This window comes from Vulpes lagopus, chromosome 18, assembly GCF_018345385.1.
Source record: "Vulpes lagopus strain Blue_001 chromosome 18, ASM1834538v1, whole genome shotgun sequence".
NCBI lineage: Eukaryota > Metazoa > Chordata > Mammalia > Carnivora > Canidae > Vulpes > Vulpes lagopus.
Window position 1 is genome coordinate 45523012 of NC_054841.1, and position 23866 is coordinate 45546877.

At 36.9% G+C, this 23866-nt stretch overlaps 1 protein-coding gene across 2 annotated transcripts in view; it reads left to right on the forward strand.

The window, feature by feature from the left end:
- The window catches only part of KIZ (kizuna centrosomal protein), a 135616-nt gene that overhangs the window by 41963 nt on the left and 69787 nt on the right, over positions 1–23866 (forward strand). For both annotated transcript variants that reach the window (XM_041732552.1, XM_041732551.1), the window contains 2 exons: positions 4044–4689; positions 5069–5396. In XM_041732552.1, the coding sequence (XP_041588486.1) occupies positions 4044–4689; positions 5069–5396 (974 nt within the window). The remainder of the gene's footprint in view (positions 1–4043; positions 4690–5068; positions 5397–23866) is intronic.

Genomic DNA, 23866 nt, shown 5'->3' on the forward strand with positions numbered 1-23866 from the left:
CTTTCAACTCCTTTAAATGTATTAAGACTTGATTTATTGCCTAAAATATGGATCTTTCCATGTGCAATTTAGAATATGGATTCTGCTGGTGGTGGGTAGATACTTCTGTATATGTCTGTTAGGTCTAGGTGGTGTATAGTTGTTCAAGTCTTCTATTTCCTTATTGATCTTCTGCCTACTTATCTAGATCTTCTATTTTGTCTGATATTAGTATAGCCACTTCAGCTTTCTTTTGGTTACTATCTACATAGTATATTTTTTCATTTTCCTTTCTTGTTCTTTCAACCTATTTGTGTCTTTGAATCTAAAATGAGTCACTTTAGAGAGCATTTTGTTGGATAATGGCTTTTTAAAAATTCACTCTGCCAATCTCTGACTTTAATTGTAGTGTTTAATCCATTTAAATTTAATGTGATTACTAAAAAGTTAAGATTTCAGGGTGCCTGGGTTAAGCATCCAACTCCTGATTTCAGCTCAGGTCATGATCTCAGGATCCTGAAATTGAGCTCCACATTGGGCTCTGTGCTCAGTGGAGAGTCTACATGAGATTCTCTCTCTCTCTCTCTCTCTCTCTCTCTCTCCCTCCCTCCCTCCCTCTGTCCCTCCCCCCACTTTTCTCCCTCTCCCTTTCTATCTCAAATAAATAAATATATCTTTAAAAAATACTAAAAAGGTAGAATTTGATTCTGCCATTTTGTACTTTGTTTTCTATATATCTTTTTTGTTCTTTTAATCCTTCACACTGCCTTCTTTTGCATTAAACATATATTTTCTAGTGTGCTATTTTAATTCCTTGTCATGTCTGTTACTGTGGGTTTCCTGGTATTATAATTAATATTTTAGCTTAAAATAATCTATTTTAGACTAATACTAACTTTAATAGCATGCCAAAATTTGTCTCCTGTATACTCCATTCCTTTCCCACTCCTTTGTGGTGTAGTTGTAGTATAAAGTATGTCTTTATATCTTACGTGCTGCTCATCCACATATATTTATAATTATTGCTTGATGTACTTGGCTTTTCAATCATATGGGAGAAAAAAGTTATAAAAATGGATTTATGCTATCTTTTATGTTTACCAATGTAGTTACCCTTATTAATGCTATTTATTTCTTTTTTTTTTTTCATTTTTTTAATTGAAGTATAGTTGACACAAAATGTTACATTAGTTTCAGGTGTACAATATAGTGATTCAACACCTCTATACATTATGCTGTGCTCATAGCCACAAGTATAGCTACTGTCTGTCACCATACAGTGCTATTACAGTATCATTGACTATATTCCCTATGCTGAACCTTTCATCCCCATGACTTACCCATTGTATAACTGGAAGCCTATACCTCTGACTCCCCTTCACCCATTTTACCTCTCTCTCCCCTCTTTTCCCGCTGACAACCATCAGCTTTTTCTCTGTATTTATATGTCTGTTTCTGCTTTTTTTTTTAACAAAAATTTGCTTATTGTTGCATTTGTTTTTTATATTCCACATATAAGTGAAATCATGTGGTATTTGTCTTTCTCTGCCTTATTTCACTTACCATAATGTCCTCTAGGCTCTATCAATGATGTTGCAAATGGCAAGATCTAATTCTTTTATGGCTGAGTAATATTCCATAGGGTGTGTGCTCATGTGTGTACACATATATACATGCATACACACACACTACATCTTCTTTATCCATTTATCCATACACACTACATCTTCTTTATCCATTTATCTATCAGAAGACACTTAGGTTGCTTCCATATCTTGGCTGTTATAAATAATGGTGTAATAAACATAGGGGTGCATATATCTTTTTGAATTAGTGTTTTTGTTTTCTTTGGGTCAGTACCCTTAGTGGAGTTACTGGATCATATGGTATTTCTATTTTTAAATTTTTGAGGAAATAACATACTATTTTCCACAGCAGCTGCACCAATTTACATTCCCACCAAGAGTGCACAAGTGTTCCTTTTTCTTTCCATGTTCACCAACACTTTTTATTTCTTGTCTTTTTTATTCTAGCCATTCTGACTGTGAGATGATAGCTCATTGTGGTTTTGATTTGCATTTTCCCCAATTATTAGTGATGTTGAGCATGTTTTCATGTGTCTGTTGTCCATGTGTATGTTTTCTTTGGAAAAATGTCTATTCAGGTCCTCTGCCCATTTTTAATCAGATTATTAGGGTTTTTGGTGTTGAGTTGTAGAAGTTATTTATATATTTTGAATATTAACCCCTTATCAGATGTATCATTTGCAAATATCTTCACTCATTCAGTAGGTTGCCTTTTTGTTCTACTGATGATTTCCTTCACTGTACAAAAGCTTATTTTGGTGTATCCAAATACTTTCCTTTTGCTTTTGTTTACTTGCCCAGGGAGGCAGACATACTTAGAAAACTGTCGCTAAGACTCATGGCAGAGAGATTACTGCCCATGTTTTCTAGAAGTTTTATGGTTCAGGGAGGGACAGTATATTTGAAGAGAAGCAAGACCTGGATTCTGATTTCAGCTGAGTGTGTAATGTTTTCTTTCTTAAAATTTGGGCCTCATATTTTCCCATCCATGGAAGAGAGATGTGAATATATCTCCCCATCTATTCTATAGGGCTCTGTGAACTAAATAGTATTAAGTATATAGAAATGCTTTGGTCCCTTTAGGAGAAAAGCACTTAACTTCAAGGTTTAATTATTGTTACTTCCAGTTCTACTTACCATTATGTGTCTGTGATCAAGCCACTGAACCAGTTGCTTCTGTTGCTCCACTCAGCACCTCACCTCTCTTTTTGTCCATCCCCCTCTCTTTTTAATGAAGAGACAATACTCATTTTCCCCATAGATATGACAGTAAGTTTATTCTTATTTTTTTCTTATTATTTAAATTCAGTTAGTTAACATAGGAGTGCCTGGGTGGCTCAGTTGGTGAAGCATCTGCCTTCAGCTCAGGCCATGATCCCAGGGTCCTAGGATCCAGCCCTATGTCAGGCTCCCTGCTCAACGGGGAGTCTTCTTCTTCCTTTCCCTCTGCTGTTCCTCCTGCTTGTGTGCATACGCATGCTCTCGCTCTCCCCCCCCCCCCCCCCGTGTGTCAAATAAATAAATGAAATCTTAAAGAAAAAATCAGTGAACATATCATATATCATTAGTTTCAGATGTAGAGTTCAGTAATTCATCAATTGCATAGAACATGACAGCAAATTTCAGTTGCTTTATATGTGTTTAAGATTACTTGAAGATGTTCAGGAAAAACTGCTGTTGTTATTTGCAGTTTGACTGGCAGTTAGGATTATTTTGCACAAATGAGGTATATTTTAATGTAATCCTGAATGTGATTATTTGAAGTTTTTTTAATATTGTGCATAATACTAGAAATAGAGTTTTGAAACCTCCTCTAGTCCTTTTAATGCATCTTTCCCTTCCTTCCTCCCACTCTTTCTTTCTTTTTGTCTAATATCTCCCTAGCTCTATGAAATCCAAGCTTCTCTGTGAAAAGCGGTTAGAAATTCTAGCTTTTTTTTTAAATTGTAAAATATACTTAACATAAAATTTACCATTTTAGCCATGTGTAAGTGTACCATTCGGTGGCATTAAGTACTTTCACATAGTTGGGCGATGTGCACCTGTTTTTGAAAAATACCAATTCCATAGTTGCTGGGCAATATTTTGTGAACCAGTATTGTTATTCAAATTATATATAGTATGGACCCAGCACCTGGGTGGCTCAACGGTTGAGCATCTGTCTTCGGCTCAGGCTGTGATCCCAGGGTCCCAGGAACGAGTCCCACATGAGGCTCCCTGCTAGGAGCCTGCTTCTCCGTCTGCCTATGTCTCTGCCTCTCTCTCTCTCTCTGTGTCTCTCATGAATAAATAAAATCTTAAATAAATAAATAGTATGGACTGCATTGTTTTTCTGACTTATTTTGTAGAAGCCACGAGCGAGGTCGGTATTCATTTTGGTGGTCACACTTCCTTTTCTTCACTTCATCTGAGCACAACCTAAACAACCTACCCATTTATCCATAATACATTTAACTCATGTCTCCTTTGGTGTCGCAGGTTGCAAGGCAGGTAGGAATTAACTCGGGGATAGCCGCGTCAAGAGGACTATATCACCCAGCAACAATCTTTATGGGCCGCCAAATGTCAGCCATGTTGAGCATCAGAGGTTTCCATGCAGAGCAGAAATCTCCCCAGCCCACAAAGAGTGTTTCAATCCCTGACCCACATTCACGCCGACAGCCAGCCCGGAGTGGTGACGTGACAGACAGCTGTGTAGGACAAACTCACAGTGACACACAGCGCTTAAAGAAGTCTGACAAAATAGATGGCAAGACATCTCTTCAGATTGGTGAGAAAATGCCAGTCACAGGCAGCGCATTGTCTGAGGAGGAACAAACTCACTGCTCGCAGATAGGAAGCAACACACATCACGGCGAGAGTAGTTTATCTGAAGGCAAAAAGTCTGCCCAACTCCATTCCCTGTTGCTGGCAAGATTAAGTCCAGAGAACAGAACTACTGATGTAAAGTGTGACAGTTCCAACAGATCAGAGGGATCAGAGGGAGAAATACTGACACAGGAACATATTGAAGTCAAGGAAGAAAGAGCCGGACTGCCAGGTGCTCCCATATCAGCCTCGGAATGCTGCGCATCTGAAAATGAGTGTTCTCAAGAGAAGGGTTCGGCTTGGGAAGGTTGCTCAGGTGGGGTGAGAGGCTGAGATTGTTTGCTGATTTTTATTGGGGTTTAGTTTTGGGGGTCGTAGCAGTCTCCTGTCAGAACGACATACACTCTTTAATTTTATCTCTGTTAGAAAAACAAGCCAGTGACGTTGGCCAGTAAATTCCATTCTAATGAATTCTTGAATATAGGCATGGAAATATTTTACAAGCTAATATGCTGATTTTAAAACCCACTGTGATATTTTAAAATATACTTGTAGAGATTTTTCACATACTATAATTAGTTGTGGGTTGTTTCTACACATCTTTCTTTAGCTGACCAATTCTGCCCTCGAAGCAGAACATGTTCACCTCTCCCTGAAATTAGTGATCGGTAATCTATTCATATCTGCTTTTACAGATCATCTTCCTCCCAGGGACCCAGAGTCACAGAAACCCTTCAGAAAAATGCAGGAAGAGCAGGAAGAGGAAAGTTTGAGCAGCAGCAGCAGCAGCAGCAGCGACCTCACAGTCTCTGTAAGTGAAGATGATCTCATTTTCAAGAGTCCAGAACCACAGCCAAATCCAAGTGACAAGATCAAGGGAGAAGATGGAATAGAGGCCTTAAAATTAATCCACTCTGAGCAAGAAAGAGATGCCCTGTCCACCGAAAAACATAATTGTATTTTGCAAACCCTAAGCTCTCCTGATTCAAAAAAAGAATCCTCCACTAACTCACCAACAAGAGAGTAAGCCATTCAATTTTTTTTATTGTTCTGTTTTTAATTATAGACATTTTTAGAGACCATTCCACTGGGAATGTATTATTGAACCCTTAGCCATAGATGAGTAAGTTCCTTAAGTGTCATGAACAGTCTTGTAGACAAGCTCTAATTTTCTTTCTTTTGTTTTGTTTAATGAAATAGCTTTTAAAGTCTGAATCATGGTGATTGGCAGTTTACAATTATATCCAATCGATCCTTGGTTAATTCGTGAGTTATTTCCCCCCACACCCTGCCCTCCAGCCTTGTAGAAAATAAATCATTTTGAAGTTGTGGTAACAAAGAAGGTGACAAATAGTTAAACTTAACTAGGAGTTCAGCTTTAGAGGCTAAGAACTTTGTATCTAATTAATTTGCTTAATCCTTCTATTCCTTGTCATGGTATCTTATGGTTTAATAAGAGTTTGAGTTCTGCCAAGTGTATTTCTAAGTCAGCTTTCGTTTTCTGAATATAAATATGAAGACCCTGGAATCTTTAATGTTAAATAGGAACAACATCAGTATTATATATTCTGAGCACTTAAAATATCTAACTCATAGGGGCACCTGGGTGGCTCATTTGGTTGAGCATCTGACCCGTGATTTTGGCTCAGGCTATGATCTCATGGGTCATGAGATTGAGTCCCCTGTCAGAGTCTGTGCTGAGCAGGGAGTCTGCTTGAAAATTCTCTCCCTTTGCCCCTCACCCCACTCATGCACACACACTCTCTCTAAAGTAAATAAATAAATCTTAAAAAATAATATCTGGGATCCCTGGGTGGCACAGCGGTTTGGTGCCTGCTTTTGGCCCAGGGCGCGATCCTGGAGACCCGGAATCGAATCCCACATCGGGCTCCCCAGTGCATGGAGCCTGCTTCTCCCTCTGCCTGTGTCTCTGCCTCTCTCTCTCTCTCTCTCTCTCTCTGTGACTATCATAAATAAATAAAAATTTTAAAAAAATTAAAAAAAATATCCAACCCATAAAAGTTCATAGATGGTTTTCTATTAACTGACTTGTGTAGAGAACATGGAGACTGTTAGAAAACCAATTGTGTAGTGAAAATAGCATCACATCTCTTGTAGGGGTAGAAGGAACCTAAGTTAACAACCCAATGTAGATCTCATCTCTTAAAAATGAGGAAATCAAGGCCAGGGACATAGAGGTGACATTTGAGCCATTGGGGCAGACCTTCTATACAGCTTGCCTCCCAAGCCTCCACACTACCCCCAGAACTTTCTTTCATACCGTGATGGTGTCACTCTTTTCAACCATCTCAGCAACAGGAAAAGCTAAGTGGGCATTCTTGTGTATTAGGGTATATATTCTCTTTTAGAACACTTGTCCCTTTCAATATATTGCTTTTTAACATTTGTAATCTACTTATGTGAAAAGTTTATAGTCTGAATAACTCCAAGCTGACATTCAAGAAGTATTAATTAAGAGCACTCCCAAGGACACAGTACTTGCACTATAGATGGAAGAACTGACAAATTTCCTGTCCTGATTTATTGTGGAAGCAAGCCAAATAGATTTTTCTTGTCATAACACTTTTTTGCCATCAAAGAGGTATAGGTATTACATACTACATCATCAGAAACTTTATTACTGAAGATAACAATCTATTTTGGATTTTGTATTCACAGGCTTCTTTCTATAGCGGTTCATTGGCCAAGTTAGTACTTTGGTAGGCTAACCAAGGGGCTAGTGTATTTACTCAGGATTTAGTCTTTTTCTGAGATGAAAAACATTGATTAGGTGTGTGGAATTAAGAACATACTATCTCCTTTTCTTCTAGATGAATGACTTTTTCCTATGACCTTAAAGCCAAGCTCCTTAGAATTTGGGTATATGGTTTTCCAAAATTTATTAGAAAATATGGGAATTTGGGGAATTTTTAAATATTTGCCTTAAAGAGAATGCCCCCAGAATGAAAGGTCAGTCAGTACTGTTTGATGTCTATACTATCAAATTTGAGCCTATTGATTTTTTGTGGTGAAAGTACTCACCACGAATAGGTTGAAAGTGGTTTTAAATGATGCTGGTTAACCTGCTGACATTCTCGCTGCTTTAGAGGCCCTACTTTCTCTTATTTGTTCTTTAGCATGAGTTATTCTTCTTTGCACTGTGGGTTATTAATCTGGGGCTATATCATTGTATTTACACAGCCAACATTGTGACCTCCAAGGTTCATTATCTCAGTTTACTTCAGGGTCTTTTGGGGGCTTGGAGAAAAGTCACTTGAATGAATTTTGGCTAAGAAGGGTGAGGAAGTGGGACACAGACAGACACATAGAAAGATATGAACAGAAAACTGGAACCTCTGATAATGATGATGATAGTTATGTTTTAGCACATCTCTGCCAGCTGAATTGCTGTATTTGAACAGAAAACATGGTCTTAAGCTTCCCGGCAATAAAGGTGAAAAGAAGAGTGCAGTATGCTAAATAGCTCCCATCTGAGGAGAAAACTGAAGCCAAGGACTATTTTTGTGTTGTTTGGTTTTTGTTTGTTTTGTTTAGGAAAAAAGTGAATGGTTTCTTTGAAATATAATTCACATACCATACAATCCACCCATTTTAAGTGTACAGTATAAGGGTTTGGGATACATTACATTACTGATTTATAAAAATTGTACTTATGATATAAAAAACATTTAAAAATTACCATTTTAAGCATATAATTTAGTGACATTTCACCGTAGTGTACAGCCATTGCCACTATTTACAAAAGTCGTTCCTCACCCCAAATATAAACTCCATTAAGCAGTAACTCTCCATTCTTTCCTCCTCCCAGTCTCTGGTAACCTCTAATCTACTTTCTATCTATGAATTTGTCTATTCTGTTGGTAACTAGACAATATTTGATCTCTTGTGTCTGGCTTATTTCTGATCTTAGTATAAGATCTTTAAGGTTTTAAAAAAAAGATCTTTAAGGTTTAAACAGGTTGTAAATATCAGAACTTCGTTCTATTTTATGGTTAAATAATATTCCAGTGTATGGATATACAAAATGTGGTATATTGTGGATATGCCACATTTAATGTTCATTAACATTCATCTGTTAATGAACACTTGGATTGTTTCTACCTAAAAGCCAAGTGCTTTTGAAAAGCTTCATGACTCAATCCTATGGATACTTCCAGATACTGAAAATCAGCCTGTGCTTCATGCACAGCTCCTTTATCACAAGTTATAATTAACCCTTCTCACAAGAAAGCATACTAAAATGAAGCTGTAGGAGAAAACTATCAAAAAGGAGGACCCAGAATCTTATTTTTTAGGAGTAAATCATTTGCTGCAAACGTTGGTACAAAGCTCCATGATTTAAGACATCAGACATTTATTACTTTTCATGTGTTGGGTATGGCCCAGTGTCAGTTGGTGCCACAGAGTAATTTGGCCATATGTCCCTCTTCATCCAGGAGAATAGTTCAACCTGTCACCTGATGCTGGTAGCCGAGTTCCCAGGACAGCAAAAGGGCAAGCCCCAGGGCCCAGATGCTTTATAGTATCTGCCTGAGTTACATTTGCTAGTGTCCTGTGGCTAAAGAAAATCACAGACCCCAGCCTAGAGTCAAGAGGTGGAAAAGTCAAGTTGTCCATCTCTTGATAGGATATGTGGTAGAGTCATATTACAAAAGGCGCGGGGGGGGGGGGGGGGGGGGTGAACAGGGAAAGGAAGTTCATGGTCATCTTTTGCAAACCACCACAGTACTTTAGGACAAATTCAAATGAAGATAAGCTCAGTGTGAGTCCAAAGGGCAGGAAAGGCTTTGTACCGGTGCTAATGCAGCATCTTGAAAGCTGTCAAGGCTTTGAGTAAGAAGGAGGTAGGCAGAGGTGAGTTCGGTTTGGAGGGAGAGTGCTGGAAGGCTTACAGATGTAGAGAACATGGAGGGCAAGAGAGGGTAGAACAAAGGGTGTGACTAAGGCTCACTGAACAGGACTCCTTGAAGTGAAGGAAGGTTTAAAATGGTGCCTGAGACATGGCCGAGGGCAGGCCTAGACTCTCCGGTTAATGAGTCGAGAGTTCATTTTCTATCTTTTGCACACCTGCTGAAGGGTAGTATGGTGAGTAATTTCTTTAGGAGAATTAATATGACATGATTAGTTTCATCAGGATTAATTATCCATGAGGTAGGCAAAATTCTGAGGTGGCTCCCAAATCCTGCCTCCTGGCATACACTCTGTATAATCCCTTTACCTCGAGTGTGGACTGGACTGTACATCTGATGGATTTTCCTCCCACCATTAGTCTATGTTATATAACAGACATGAAAGATTTTGCAAATATGGTAAAGACTCAAATCAGTTGCTTTTGAACTAATCAAAAAAGAATTATCCAGAGTGGGCCTAACCTAAACAGATCAGCCTTTAAAAAGGGTCCTTATGAAGTTAGAAATACAAAGCAGCTGATATATGCCCCTATTTGCCTTGAAAAAGCAAACTGCCATGTTGGGGAGAAGGCCACATGGCAGGAAATGGTTGGCAGAAAATTCAGTTGCCAACAACCAGTGAGCTTGGAGAAGACCCAGATTTAGGCAAGATTGCAGACCTGGCCTGCACCTTGATTTCTGCATGGTGAGACTGGGCATAAGACTCCACTTACCTGGGTGGCTCAGCAGGGAATCTGCCCTCACTCCTCCGCTGCCCTTCCCCGCTGCTTGCACACCCGCATTCTCTCTCTCTCAAATAAATAAATCTTAAAAAAAAAAAAAAGACTCCACTAACCTAGACCCAGACCTCTGACCCATGAAAACTGTGAGGTAAATTTGTGGTCTGTGCAGAATACGTGGTAATTTGTTATGCAGTCATAGACAATTAATACTATCCAATTGAAGAATTAGCATCAAAGATTGTATCTTTGCAAGGATTGTATGAGTAGAAATTGCTACCTGTAGTGACTCAAGGCAGGCTGAATCAGATATGTTCAGGGTCCAGTGTGGTGCTGGGGTGGCAAAGTGGGTGGCCCAGCAGCCATCTGGACTGGGCCCAGCAGCTGATGTGTGCTTTTTCTTGCCGTATACCCTCACCATCTGAGCAAGTACATTTTCAACACATGGCCACATACAGGTTAGCAGGGATGGAACATGGTAGACTGGTAGGGACCTAGAAAAGTGGCGGGGGGGGGGCACATCTGCATTACTTAACAGGCAGTTTTTTATGCAAGCAGTATATCTCTGCTTCCTTCTCTAATGAATGAAGCAAAGTATTGAGGATTTTTTTACTTCTCTTTGTTTACAATGCATAATGTTGTATATGCACCTTTACAATATCACAGAATACTTTCACTGCCTGAAAATGCCTTATGCTCTACTTATCTCTCTTTCTCCCTTCCCTCACCCAAACCTCTGGTTACCATTGGTCTATTGTCTCTATAGTTTTACCTTTACTGGAATGTCTTACTTTTGAAATCATTCAGTATGTAGCCTTCTCAAATTGACTTCTTTCCCTAAGCAACATGCCTTTTAAATTCCTTCTTGTCTTTTTTTTATGGCTTGATAGCTCATTTCCTTTATAGTGCTGAATAATATTTTGTTATCTGAATATACCACAGTTTATTTATCCATTTATCTACTGAAGGACTTCTTTGTGACTTATACATTTTGTCAATGATGAATAAATCTGCTATAGACATTTGTGTGCAGGTTTTTGTGCAGACATAATTTTTAAACTCATTTGTGTAAATATCAAGGAGTATAATTGCTAAATTGTGTGGTAAGACTGTGTTTAACTTTGTAAGAAACTGCTAAATTGTCTTCCATGGTGGTTATCCCATTTTGCATTCCCACCAGCAATGAATGAGAATTCCTGTTCCATATCCTTATAAGCCTTTGGTATTGTCAATTTCACTTTAACTGTTCTAATAGATACACAATGGTATATGTTTTAGTTTATAATTTCCTAATGGCATATGGTGTTAAGCATGTTTTCATATACTTTATTTACTATTTGTATATCTTCTTTGGGGAAGTACCTGTTCAGTTCTTTTCCCCAGTTTTTAATTGGATTGATTTTTTTTATTGAGCTTAAGGAATTCTTTACATATTTTGGATACAAGTGCTTTATGAGGGGGATAATGTATTTTGTTCATACTTTCTCCCAGTCTGTGGCTTGTCTTTCCATTCTCTTTCACTGCCTTTTTCAGTACAGAAGTTTTTTTGTCTTTGTTTTTTGTTTTCTTTCTTTTTTATTTAGCCTCTTCCAGAGTGGTGGATCCCAGCAATGAGTGCTGTCCCTTCCAGGACTGCAGGGCCTAGCTAGTTGGAGCCCCTGCCACCATCTTGAAGCTCCCAAAAGTTTTTTATTTTAACAAAGTTAAACTTACCAATTTTGTTCTTTCATTGTGCTTATGCTACTGTATCTAGAAACTCACCACAAAATCTGAGGTCACCTAGATTTTCTCCTTCGTTATTTTCTAGAAATATTATGGTTTTCCAGTTTACATTTAGATATGTGCTCCATTCTGAGTTAATTTTTGTAAAAGGCAAAATGTCAATTTCCAGATTCATTGTCTTTTTGCATGTGGATGTCTTATTTGTTCCAATACCATCTGTTGAAAAGATGATCCTTTTTCCATTAAAGAATTGAATAGTTTGGTGGGTCTATTTCTGGGCTTCTGGGCTTTCTATTCTAAGCCATTTATTGTTTACCAGTACCACGCTGTCTTCTTTATAGTAGCTTTATAGTAAATCTTGAAGTCATGTAGTATCAGTCCTTTTACTTTGCTTTTCTTCAGTACTGTGTTGGCTCCATATAAACTGTAGAATCAATTTGTCAATATCCAGAAAGATAACTTGCCGGGCTCTTGATTGATATTGTATCGAATCCGGAGTTGGGATTCAAAGGGGCACCTGCCTGTCTCAGTTGGTAGAGCATGTAACTCCTGATCTCAGGGTCGAGAGTTTAAGCCCCATATTGGGTGTGGAGCCTGAGAGAGAGAGAGAGAGAGAGAGAGAGAGAGAGAGAGAGAGAGAGAAAGGAAGGAAGGAAGGAAGGAAGGAAGGAAGGAAGGAAGGAAGGAAGGAAGGAAGGAAGGAGAGAAGGAGAAAGAGAGAAAGAGAAAGAGAAAGAACGAGCAAGAGTTGGGAATTCAAGTTGGGAAAAACTGACATCTTAACAACGTTGAGACTTTCTATGCCTGAACATGGAGTATCTCTTCATTTATTTTAGTTCTTTGATTTCTTTAATCAGTTTTGTAGTTTTCTTCTTGGAGTTCTTCTTCTACATATATACTGTTAGATTTATTCTTAAGTACTTCTCTCTTTTTTTTGGTGCTAACGTAAATAGAGTGTGTTTTTAATTTCAAATTTAAATTGCTCATAAGAAAGCAATGGACTTCAAATAATTTTTTTACATTCAATTTAATTAACTTATTCTGTATTATTAGTTTCAGAAGTAGAAGTCATTGATTCATCAGTTGCATACAACACCCAGTGCTCATTACTTCAAGTGCCCTTTTTAGTGTCCATCACCCAGTTAACCCCCACCCACTTCCCCTCCAGCAACCCTTAGCTTGTTCTTATAGTTAGGAGTCTCTTATGGTTTGCTTCCCTCTGTTTTAATATTATTTTATTTTTCCTTCCCTTCCCCTAGGAGGAGTGAAATCATGGTATTTGTCTTTCTCTGACTGACTTATTTTGGTTAGCATAATACCTTCTAGTTCCATCCACATTGTCCACATAGTTCCATCCACATTCGTATGTGCAAATGGCAAGATTTCATTCTTTTTGATGGCTGAGTAATAGTCATATATATATATATATATGTAATAGTCATATATATATAATGAATATATGTATATGAATATAATGAATGAATATATATATGTATTCATACACACACACATATATGTGTGTGTGTGTGTGTGTGTGTGCGTGTGTGTGTATATTATCTCCCACATCTTTATTCATTCATCTGTCAGTGGACATCTGGGTTCCTTGCATAGTTTGGCTATTATGGACATGGCTACTATAGACTTTGGGGTGCACTTTGAATCACTATGTTTGTATCCTTTGAATAAATACCTAATAGTGCAATTGCTGGGTCATAAGGTAGCTCTTTTTTTAAACTTTTTGAGGACCCTCCATACTATTTTCCAGAGTGGCTGCCCCAGGTTGCATTCCCACCAACAGTGTAAGAGGGTTCCCCTTTCTCTGCATCCTTGCCAATATCTGTCATTTCCTGACTTATTAATTTTAGCCAATCTGACTGGTGTAAGGTGGTATCTCATTGTGGTTTTGATGTGTATTTCCCTGATACCGAGTGAAGTTGAGCATTTTTTTCATGTGTCTGTTGGCCATTTGCCATTTGTGTTCTTTGGAAAAATGTCTGTTCATATCTTCTGCCCATTTCTTGACTGGATTGTTTATTTTTTGGGTATTGAATTTGATAAGTTCTTTATAGATTTTGTATATAACCCTTTATCTGATAAGATATTTGTAAATATCTTCTTCCTTTCCATATGTTGCCTTTTTAGTTTTGTTTCCTTTGCTGAGAAAGCAGTTGACTTTTGCATATTAACCTTATATCCTGCAACATTGCTATAATTATTATTAGCTCCAGGAGTTTTTGTTGTGATTCTATGGGATTTTCAACATAGATAAGAATGTCCTCTGTGAATAAAGACAGTTTTGTTTCTTTCTTCCCAATCTAAATGCCTTTTATTTTCTTTTTCTTTTTGCATTTGCTAGGATTTCTAGTACAATGTTGAATAGGAGTGGTGAGACGGGACATTCTGGCCTTGTTGCTGATCTTATGGGGGGAAAGCATTTAGTTCTTTGACATTAAATATAATGTTCGCCATAGGGTTTTTGTTCTTTATCTGCTGAAGAATATCTGTTCTTTATCAAGTTGAAGAAATTCCCCTTTATTTTTGGTTTGCTGAGAGTTTTATCAATGAACAAGTGTTGACTCTTGTTATATGCTTTTTCTGCACCTAATGGTAGAGAGAGAGAGGCAGAGACACAGGCAGAGGGAGAAGCAGGCTCCATGCAGGGAGCCTGACATGGGACTCGATCCTGGGTGTCCAGGATCACGCCCTGGACTGAAGGTGGCGCTAAACCGCTGAGCCACCCAGGCTGCCCACATTCATTGATTTTCAAATGTTAAATCAGCCTTCTGTGCTTGGAATAAAATCCAGCTGGTCATGCTGTGTAATTTTTTAATATATTCTTGGATTCAGTTTGCCAATTTTTTTTGAGAATTTTTGCATTTGTGTTCATGAGAGATACTGATTTGTAGTTTCCTTTCTTATAATATCTTTATCTAATTTTGGTGTAAGGGTAATGCTAGTTATGAAGTGTTCTTTTGGCTTCTATCCTCTGAAAGAGATTGTAAAGAATTGGTATAATTTCTTCTTTAAATGTTCGGTAGAATTTGCCAGTGAACCAATCTGGCCCTGGTACTTTCTGTTTTGAGAGATAATCAGTGATTAATTAAATTTCTTTAACATGTATAGTTCTATTCAGATTATCTCTTTCTCTTTATGTAAAACTTGGTAGATTGTGTCCTTCTAGGAATTCGTTCATCTGAGTTATCAAATTTGTATAGAATTATTTATACTATAAATAAATAATATACTATTGTTTATTCCTTTATTATGTCTTTAATATACATGGGATCGATAATGATGGTCTGTCATTCATTCATATGTGTTCTTTTTTTCTTGTTTAGCCTTGTATTATCGGTTGAATGTGTGTGTTCCCCCCAAATTCATATTTGGAAGCTCCAATGCTACAAGTGACTGTACTTGGAGATTGGCCTGTGAAAAGGTGATTTAGGTTAAAGGAGGTCACAGAAGAGAGACTTTAATCCAGTAAGGATGGAGCCTTTACAAGAGGAAAAGATACCTGGCTAGATAGAGGTTTATCCATTTTGTTGGCTTTTCTCTTTTCAAATAAACTGTTTTTGTTTTGTTGATTTCCTCTATTGTTTTCCTGTTTTCAATTTCATTAGTTTCTTTTGTAAATTTTATTATTTCTTTTCTTCTGCTTACTTTGGAAAGTTTGCTCTTCTTTTTTTCTTGTTTTTTTAAGGTGAAAGTTTAGATTATTGATTTTAGACTTTTCTTCTTTTCTAATATATATGTTCAGTGCTGTAAATTTCCCTGTAAGCCCTCCTCTTGGTACATCCCACAAATTTTGATAAGTTGTGCTTTCATTTTCACTTGGTCAAAATATAATTTACTTTCTCTTGAAACATCTTCTTTGGCCCATATATTCTTCAGAAATGTGTATATTTAATGTCCAAATATTTTGAGACATCCTATGTTTCTATTATTGATCTTTAGTTCCATTCCATTCTGGTCTGAAAGCATATTTTCTATGAATTCTGTTCTTTTAACTTCTTTGGGGTTTGTTTTATGGAACAGAATATGGTTTGCTTTGGCAAATATTCCATGTGAGCTTGAGAAGAATGTATATTTTGCTGTTGTTGGATGGCGTATCCTTTATACATCAATTAGATCAAGTTGACTATGGTGCTTTTCACTTCAGCTATATCCTTGCTGCTTGTTTTACATGCTGGATATGCCAGTTACTGACAGAGATGTGTTGAAGTGTCCACATGGTGGATTTACCTGTTTCTCCTTGTAGTTCTATCATTTTTATATAGGTATTTTGGTGCCCTGTTGTTAGGTGCATACACATTAAGGATTTTTATGTGATATTCCTAGGTATGGTTTTTTTTTTATATTTACCCTATTTCATGTTCTCTGAGCTTCCTGGGTCTGTAGTTTGGTATCTGTCATTAACTTTGGAAAATTTTTAGCCATTATTATTTCAAATATTCCTTCTACTCCTTTATCTTCTTATTCTTCTGATATTCCCATTATTTGTATGTTACACCCTTTGTAATTATCTCACAGTGGAATTATAGAACATGATTATTCGTCCTTTTAATTATAGTTCCCTAACTGAAAATCATGTTCTATAATTCCATTTTAATTCAGCCAAAATATTTTGAATGCTTGTTAGGCCCAAAATTCTGTATTGTGCAGTACGGAGTTGTAGCAATTTAAAATATGACCACAAATTCCTCAACACTCCTCTTGTCAAAAGATGGGGTCTCTGTCCACTTCCCTTGAATCTGAGTGAGCTTATGAACTACTTAACTAAATAGAGGATGGTGGAATTGATGCTTTCTGACTTTGAAAGTTAAGTTATAAAAGGCCATGCAGTTTCTGTCCTGTTTGCTAGACCTTGTTCTGGGAACCCTGAACCAATATGTTAGAAGTCTGACTATTCTGAGGCTGCTGTGCTGAAGAAATTATGTGTAGGTACTCTATAAACTGTGGTCCCTGCTGGGCCACTCCTTCCAGATATCTCCACCAAGGTGCCAAACAGGTAGTGAAGCCTTCTTGGACCCTCCTTACAAATGTATCCACCAGCAAAACATCACTAGCCAACCTCTCTCAATTAACACATGAAATAGAAGAATCACCCAGCCAAGGCCTGCATGATTTCTTGATCCACAAAATCATCACATATAATAAAATGGTGGCTGTTTTAAGCTACTAAGTTTTGGAGTAGTTTGTTTAGTCTATAGATAACTAATAAAGGACTTTGTTCATTTTACCTTAAATATTTACCTTGTGCCTGCTCTGTGCCAGATACTAGTTTGCTCATATGGTACTTGTGATCATGCAGGTAAAGGGGAGGAAGATACAATAAACTTACAATCTATGTAAAAAGTATTATGAGAAAGAATAAGCAGGTTATGTTTATTAAAAAAAGGCATAAATGCAATTTATATAGGATAATCAGGGAGAGTCTTTCTGGTAAGATGCTATTTGAATAGTGATCGAAAGTAAGTGAATGAGTAAGCCACATTAAGTTGTACTCATACCTTCTCTATCACTTAACCTGCTTTATTCTTTGTCACCTTAATTTTCATCCTGGTATATTTGTTTATCAATTTATATTTCCTTTTTCCCCTTCAGTATCTGGGAGATGTATGAGAAATATCTTGAGGAAGAGCATACCAGGTAACAGGAATGAAAAGTAAAAAGGACCTCAAGTGGGAGCATACTTCAAGTGGGAGCATACTTGATGTTTCTAGGAAAGGCACAAAATCCCATGCAGCTGGACCAGAAGAGGTGGGAGGAAGGCAAGAAAAAGAGTGAAAAAGTATCAACAGGCCAAATTATGAAGGGTCTTATGAGCTATAGGAAGAACTTTGGATTGTGTTTTAAGGGAGATGAAGAATCATGCTGACTATTTAATGGAAAGTGAACTATTAGTGGAAGGATGGGAATAGGGAGATGTTTGGAGAATATTATAGTGATCCAGGGACAGATGGTAGTGCTTTGACTGGGGTAATAGCTGTGAGAAGTAGTCAAATTTTGGAGGGGTGTGTGTGTGTGTGTGTGTGTGTGTGTGTGTGTGTGTGTCTGGTGTGTGTGTTAAAAAAGAAAAAACACATATATGCACATGTAAGATGAGATTTACCCTAACATTTCTTAAGACTTTATTTTTATAGAATAATTTTAGGTTCACAACAAAAGTGAGAGGTAGATGCAAAGATTTCTCATATACTTTCTGCCACCACATGTAGCTGTCTCATTATCAACATCTTGTACCAGAGTGGTATGTTTGTTACAATTGATAGACCTTCACTGATTGATTATGATCACCCAAAATCCATAGTTTCCATTATTAGTTCACTCTTGGTATTGCACATTCTGTGAATTTGGATAATGCATGATGACCTGTGTCTATCATTATAGCATCATAAAGAGGATTTCCACTGCACTAAAAATTCTCCATGCTCCTCCAATTCATACTCCTACCCCTGCTCCCTGGTTAGTAACTGCTGATCCTTTCACAGTCTCGATAGTCTTACCTTTTCTAGAATGTCATATTCTTGGAATCATACAGCTTGTAGCCTTTTCAGATTGGCTTCTTTTACTGGGTGAGAAATAGGCCTTTAAGGTTCCTCCATGTCCTTTCTGTGGCTTCATAGCTCATTTTTTTTAAGTGATAAATAATATTCACTACCTGGATATATACTATAGTTTTATATCCATTCTCCTATTGAAGGACATCTTTGTGGCTTCAATGTTTTGGAAATTATGAATAAAACTGATATAGACATCCACATGCAGATTTTTATGTGAATATAGTTTTCAACTCTGGGTATATACTAAGGAGTATAGTTGCTAGACTATATACTAAGACTATGTTTTGCTTTGTAAGAAGCTGCCAAACTGTCTTGCATAGTGGCTTTTGTATTTCCGCTGGCAGTGAATAAGAATTCTTGTTGCTTAAGAGCCTTGTTAGCATTTATTAGTTTTTATTTTTTGTTTTAGCTATTTCAATAGATCCATAATGATGTATCATGTTGTTTTATTTTTTATTTTTTTTTTTATCATGTTGTTTTAATTTGCAGTTCCCTAGTGTTATGGAGCATCTTTTCATACATTTACTTATTATATGTGCATCTTCTTTGGTGAGGTGTTTGTTCAGATCTTTTGCCCATTTTTAATTGAGTTGTTCATTTTCTCATTGTCCATTTTTAAGAGCTCTTTGTATATTTTGGATTTAAGTCCTTTATCAGATGTGTCTTTTGTGAATATTTTCTCCAAATCTGTGCTTGTCTTCTCATTCTCTTGATATTACCTTTCTACAGAGCATAAGTTTTTGCTTATGATGAGATCTAGCTTATCAATTATTTCTTTCATGGATCATGACTTTGGTGTTGTATCCAAAAAGTCATAGCCATAACCCAAGATCATCTAGGTTTTCTCCTATGTTCTCTTTCAGAAGTTTTATTATTTTGTGTTTTACATTTAGGACTGGGATCAATTTTGAGCTAATTTTTATGAAGGATATAAGGTATGTTTCTAGATTCATTTTATTTATTTTTTGCTTATGGATGTTGTTTTAGCACCATTTGTTGAAAAGTTAGCATATTTTTAAGTGTACCATACAGTATTGTTGACTGTACACACAATGTTGTATAGCATATCTCTAGAACTTTTCCATCTTGAATAACTGAAACGTTATGCTCATTGAACAGCAAGCCCCACTGACCTCTCCCCCAGCCCCTGAAGCCACCATTCTACTTTCTGCTTCTGAATTTGACTCCCTTAGATATCTTATATAAGTGGATTCTTATATATATATCTTATATAAGAAATCTGATAGGATTTCTTTCTTTTAGTGACTGAATAATATTCCATTCTGTATGCATACTAGATTTTCTTCATGCACTCACCTGTCTAGGACGCTTAGTTTTTTTCTACCTCTTGGCTATTGCAAATAATGCTACAATTAACATGGGAATGATGATCTCTCTCTGAGATCCTGATTTCAGTTCTTTTGGATAAATACCCAGAAGTGAGATTGCTGGATCATAATGTTCTATTTTTAGTTTTTTTGAGGAACTTCCATACTGTTTTCCATAGTTGCAGCAACATTTTATACTCCTATCAAAAGTGTACAAAGACCTAGTTTCTCTATGTCCTCACCAACACTTATTATTTTCTGTTTGTTCCCCGTCCCCAACAAATAATGGACGTTCTAACAAGCACTGAAGTGATATCTCATTGTTGTCTTGATTTGCAATTCCCTAATAATAAGTGATGTTGAACATCCTTTCATATATCTCTTGGTTATTTGCATGTCTTCTTTTGAGAAATATCTATTCAGATTTTTTGCCCATTTTTTAAGGGGGTTGTTTTTTTTTTTGCAGTTGAGTTGTAGGAGTTCCTTATATAGTTTTGGATATTAATCCCTTATCATACATGTTTTGCAGATATTTTCTCCCATTCCATAGGATACTTTTCCACTCAGTTGGCTGTTTCCTTTGCCATGTAAAAACTTTTTAGTTTTACATATTCCTGCTTGTCTGTTTTTGTTTTTGGTGTCATACCCAAGAAATAATTGCTAAGACGAATGTCAGGAAGCTATTGTTTTTTTACTTCTGGGAGCTTTACAGTTTCAGGTGTTATGTTTACATTTCAATATATTTTGAATTGACTTTTGTGTGTGGTATAAGATAAGGGTCCAATTTCATCCTTGCTTGTGGATGTCCAGTTATCCCATCACCATTTGTTGAAGAAACTATCTTTTCCCCATTGTATATTCTTGACCAAAGATGAGTTGACTCCATCTGTGTTGATTTGTTTCTGGGCTCTTTGTTCTATTCCATTTGGCTTATGTCTGTGTTTCTGCCGGTACCATACAATTTTGATTACTGTAGCTTTGTAATATGCTTTGAAATCAGGAAGTGAGAGTCCTCTGGCTTTTTTCTTTTTCCTCTGTATATTTTGGCTAGTCAGTGTCCTTTGTAGTTCCGTATGAATTAGGATTGTTTTTTCTATCTCTGTAAAAAAAATGCCCTTAGGATTTTGATAAGGGTTGTATTGAATCTGTAGATCATTTTGGGTAATATTAACAATATTAAGTCTTCCAACCCATGAGCATGAGATGTCTTTCCATTTATTTGTGTTTTCCTTAATTTCTTTCAATAGTGTTTTGTAGTTTTCAGTGCATGGGTCTTTTGCCTCTTTGGTTATGTTTATTTCTAAGTATTTTATCTTTTTGATTTCTGTTGTCAGTGGGATCTATTTAATTTCCTTTTTGAGTTATGTGTTATATAAAAAGTGAGATTGATTTTTATATGTTGTTTTTGTATTCTGCAACTTTACTGAGTCATCAGAGTATAAATGCATTTTTAAATCATATACCCCAAAACCATTAGGGAGTGATTATAAATAGGAAAACAGCCCAAGCTTGACTCCATATTTGAGGTCAGGAAGATCAGAAGGAACCCCAAAGGAGTCTGAGATAGGCTGCATGAAGAAGGAGAATCAAGAAGTTGCGCTGTAGATGCCAGGTGGAGTGTTTCAAGTCGGATTTAGAAAGATTGAGTAACCTTCCCCGTCACAAAGCTGGTTAGAGATACAGCTAGCATCCATATTGATAGATGCCAGAATTCATGCTCTTAATTTCTGTACTGTCACCCACATTGCAATCATAATGCCTATGGTATCATCAACTCTGTGCCAGGCAGCGTTATAACAGCTTTGTAATAACCCATTTATTCCTGTTATCATCACCATTTTACAGAGAAGGAAACAAACAGAGGTTATGTTCAGTCACACTGCAGCTCAGTGAACTTTGAACTCAGCTGCCTACGTCCATAGTCTGCAGTCCTAACTGGTACCCTGGACTGTTTCCCAGTAATCCTCTCCTGCTTAAATAACTGGAGTGTCATCAAGGATAATATTTCATAAGGTTGAATAAAAAAGTTCAGGGAGCAAATTTTTTTTTAAAGATTTTATTTATTTATTCATGAGAGAGAGAGGTAGAGACACAGGCAGAGAGAGACGCAGGCTCCATGTGGGGAGCCCGACGTGGGACCCGATCCCGAGACTCCAGGATCGTGCCCTGGAACAAAGGCAGGCGCCAAACTGCTGAGCCACACAGAGATCCCCTCAGGGAGCAAATTAAATTCTTTAATTAGAAAAAGAAAACTAAGCCATGGCAATTTGACCTTTTACTCTGTCCTTACTGATTTTTGTGCCTTCCAGTCTCAAATAAGCTAATGAAATGCTGTGCCCTTCTTCATACTTGAACAAAGTACTTGCAGAGTTGCTGTGTTCTTCCCCACCCCACCTCCCCCACCCCTGCCCCAGAGTAGGACTGAAAGCAAAATGTAATGCTCCATTTTAGGTTAAATAACATGAAAGCTTTAGTTTCTCAAGGTCGCAAAGATGTGATCACATGGATTGAATATCATCCAATGATATTAATTTAGCCCCTCTTCAAAGTTAGACACAGGAAGGAAGTTCTTGTATCGGAGAAAGATTTGCTACTGGAAATCACATTGTCAGGAATCAGATGTTATAACTGTTCCTTTAGAATTTACCCTCAATTCACTTTAAGAGGAGCTGGAAACATATTGCTTCAGACGTAATGATGCCTTCAGATACCTGTTCTCACTTTTTTTTTTTTCCTCACTACTGTCATTTGTTTTTCTTGGACATGACCTCTCACCCTCAGTGCAGGTGGCCCCCTGAGCTATTTCTTGCCACCCCCACAGATTCTGGCCTTTGTTCCCAAAGTAAGGTTGTGCTTTATACTTCTGGAAAAATAACCCCGTGCCAGCAGGTGGGGCCATGGGTGTATCTTCTTCATGTTATACTTGACACATCATTCCCTAGTTTTGCCTTTTCTTCTTCAGTTTTGCAAAAGGCAAATTTCTCTTGTTTCAGCTAACTTATTTGATCTGAAAAATCTGAGACTTTCCTTATCTCTACTTTGGTTAAAACTTAAAAAGTCCAGAATCAGGTTTCCAAGATGGCAGTAGTTCTGAGACATGATCATTAGCAAAATGGACAGTAATCACAATCATTGTTACCTGGTGTCTGTGCAAGAGATTTAAAAAACAAGCAAACAAACAAAAAAAAACCCCACAGCTCTGTTGACCATTTTGCACCTGATTCCTCAGCTTTTGCAAGCCATCCCACCCTAGCTGCTGGCCTGGGTCAGAAGAGGTGAGTGACCTGTAGCAAAGACAGGCTTGCAGAATAATACTGAGAAGCCCTTGTGAAGGTTACAGCCTGAAGGACTTCTTTAAACATTTTTTGCAAGACACGTCTACCAGTGAATATTCCATCAATTTTTGTTTGATTACTTATTCCATTTCTTAAATGCTCATGTATATATTTATGTTTTCATTCATCTCAAGTCAATTTGCAAATGTATACTATACTAGAAATAGATCCATTTTCTAAGTTCTCAAATGTGTGGGTCTATTTTATATTTTAGAATTTCTACCATGTCAATAATTATGCTCCTTTTCTCATTCATAAGTTTATGTCTGCCCTATTTTTTTTAAATCAGTCAACCCTGCATGAGATTTGTCTATTTTATTAATTTCTTCAAATCAGATTTGATCTCACCTATTGCTTTTTAAAAATCTTATTAATTTCTATTATTATCTTCATTATTCCTTTATTTCTTTCCTTGGAATTTATTATGTGGTTCTTTTTCTAAGGCTTTAAGCTTCCGTCTAAGTACTGCTTGACTTGTATCCCACTGGTTTTGACAAGTAACACTATCAATGTCATTCAGTTTTAAATATTTTAATGTAATTATCTAAATGTTTCTAAATAAGTATTAAACTTTCTTCTTTAACATAGGCATTATTGAGAAGTGATTTTTTTTTTTTAAGTTCTTAAACATTGGGGGAAAGAAGCATTATCTTTTTATTTTAGAGATCCAGTTTTATCACATTCTTGGCAGAGAATGTGCTCTGAACAGCATCTGCTCTTTGGCCTTTGTTGATTGGCCATAGTAATGGTCAGTTTTTATAAACACTTCTGTGTGCTTGTAAAGAATGTCTATCCAATTCTTTGTGAGGTGTAGAGTTCTGTATGTTTCCATTAGCTCAAACTTATTAATTACATAGTTCTAATCTGTGTGTTCACTAATTTTTGATCTATGAGT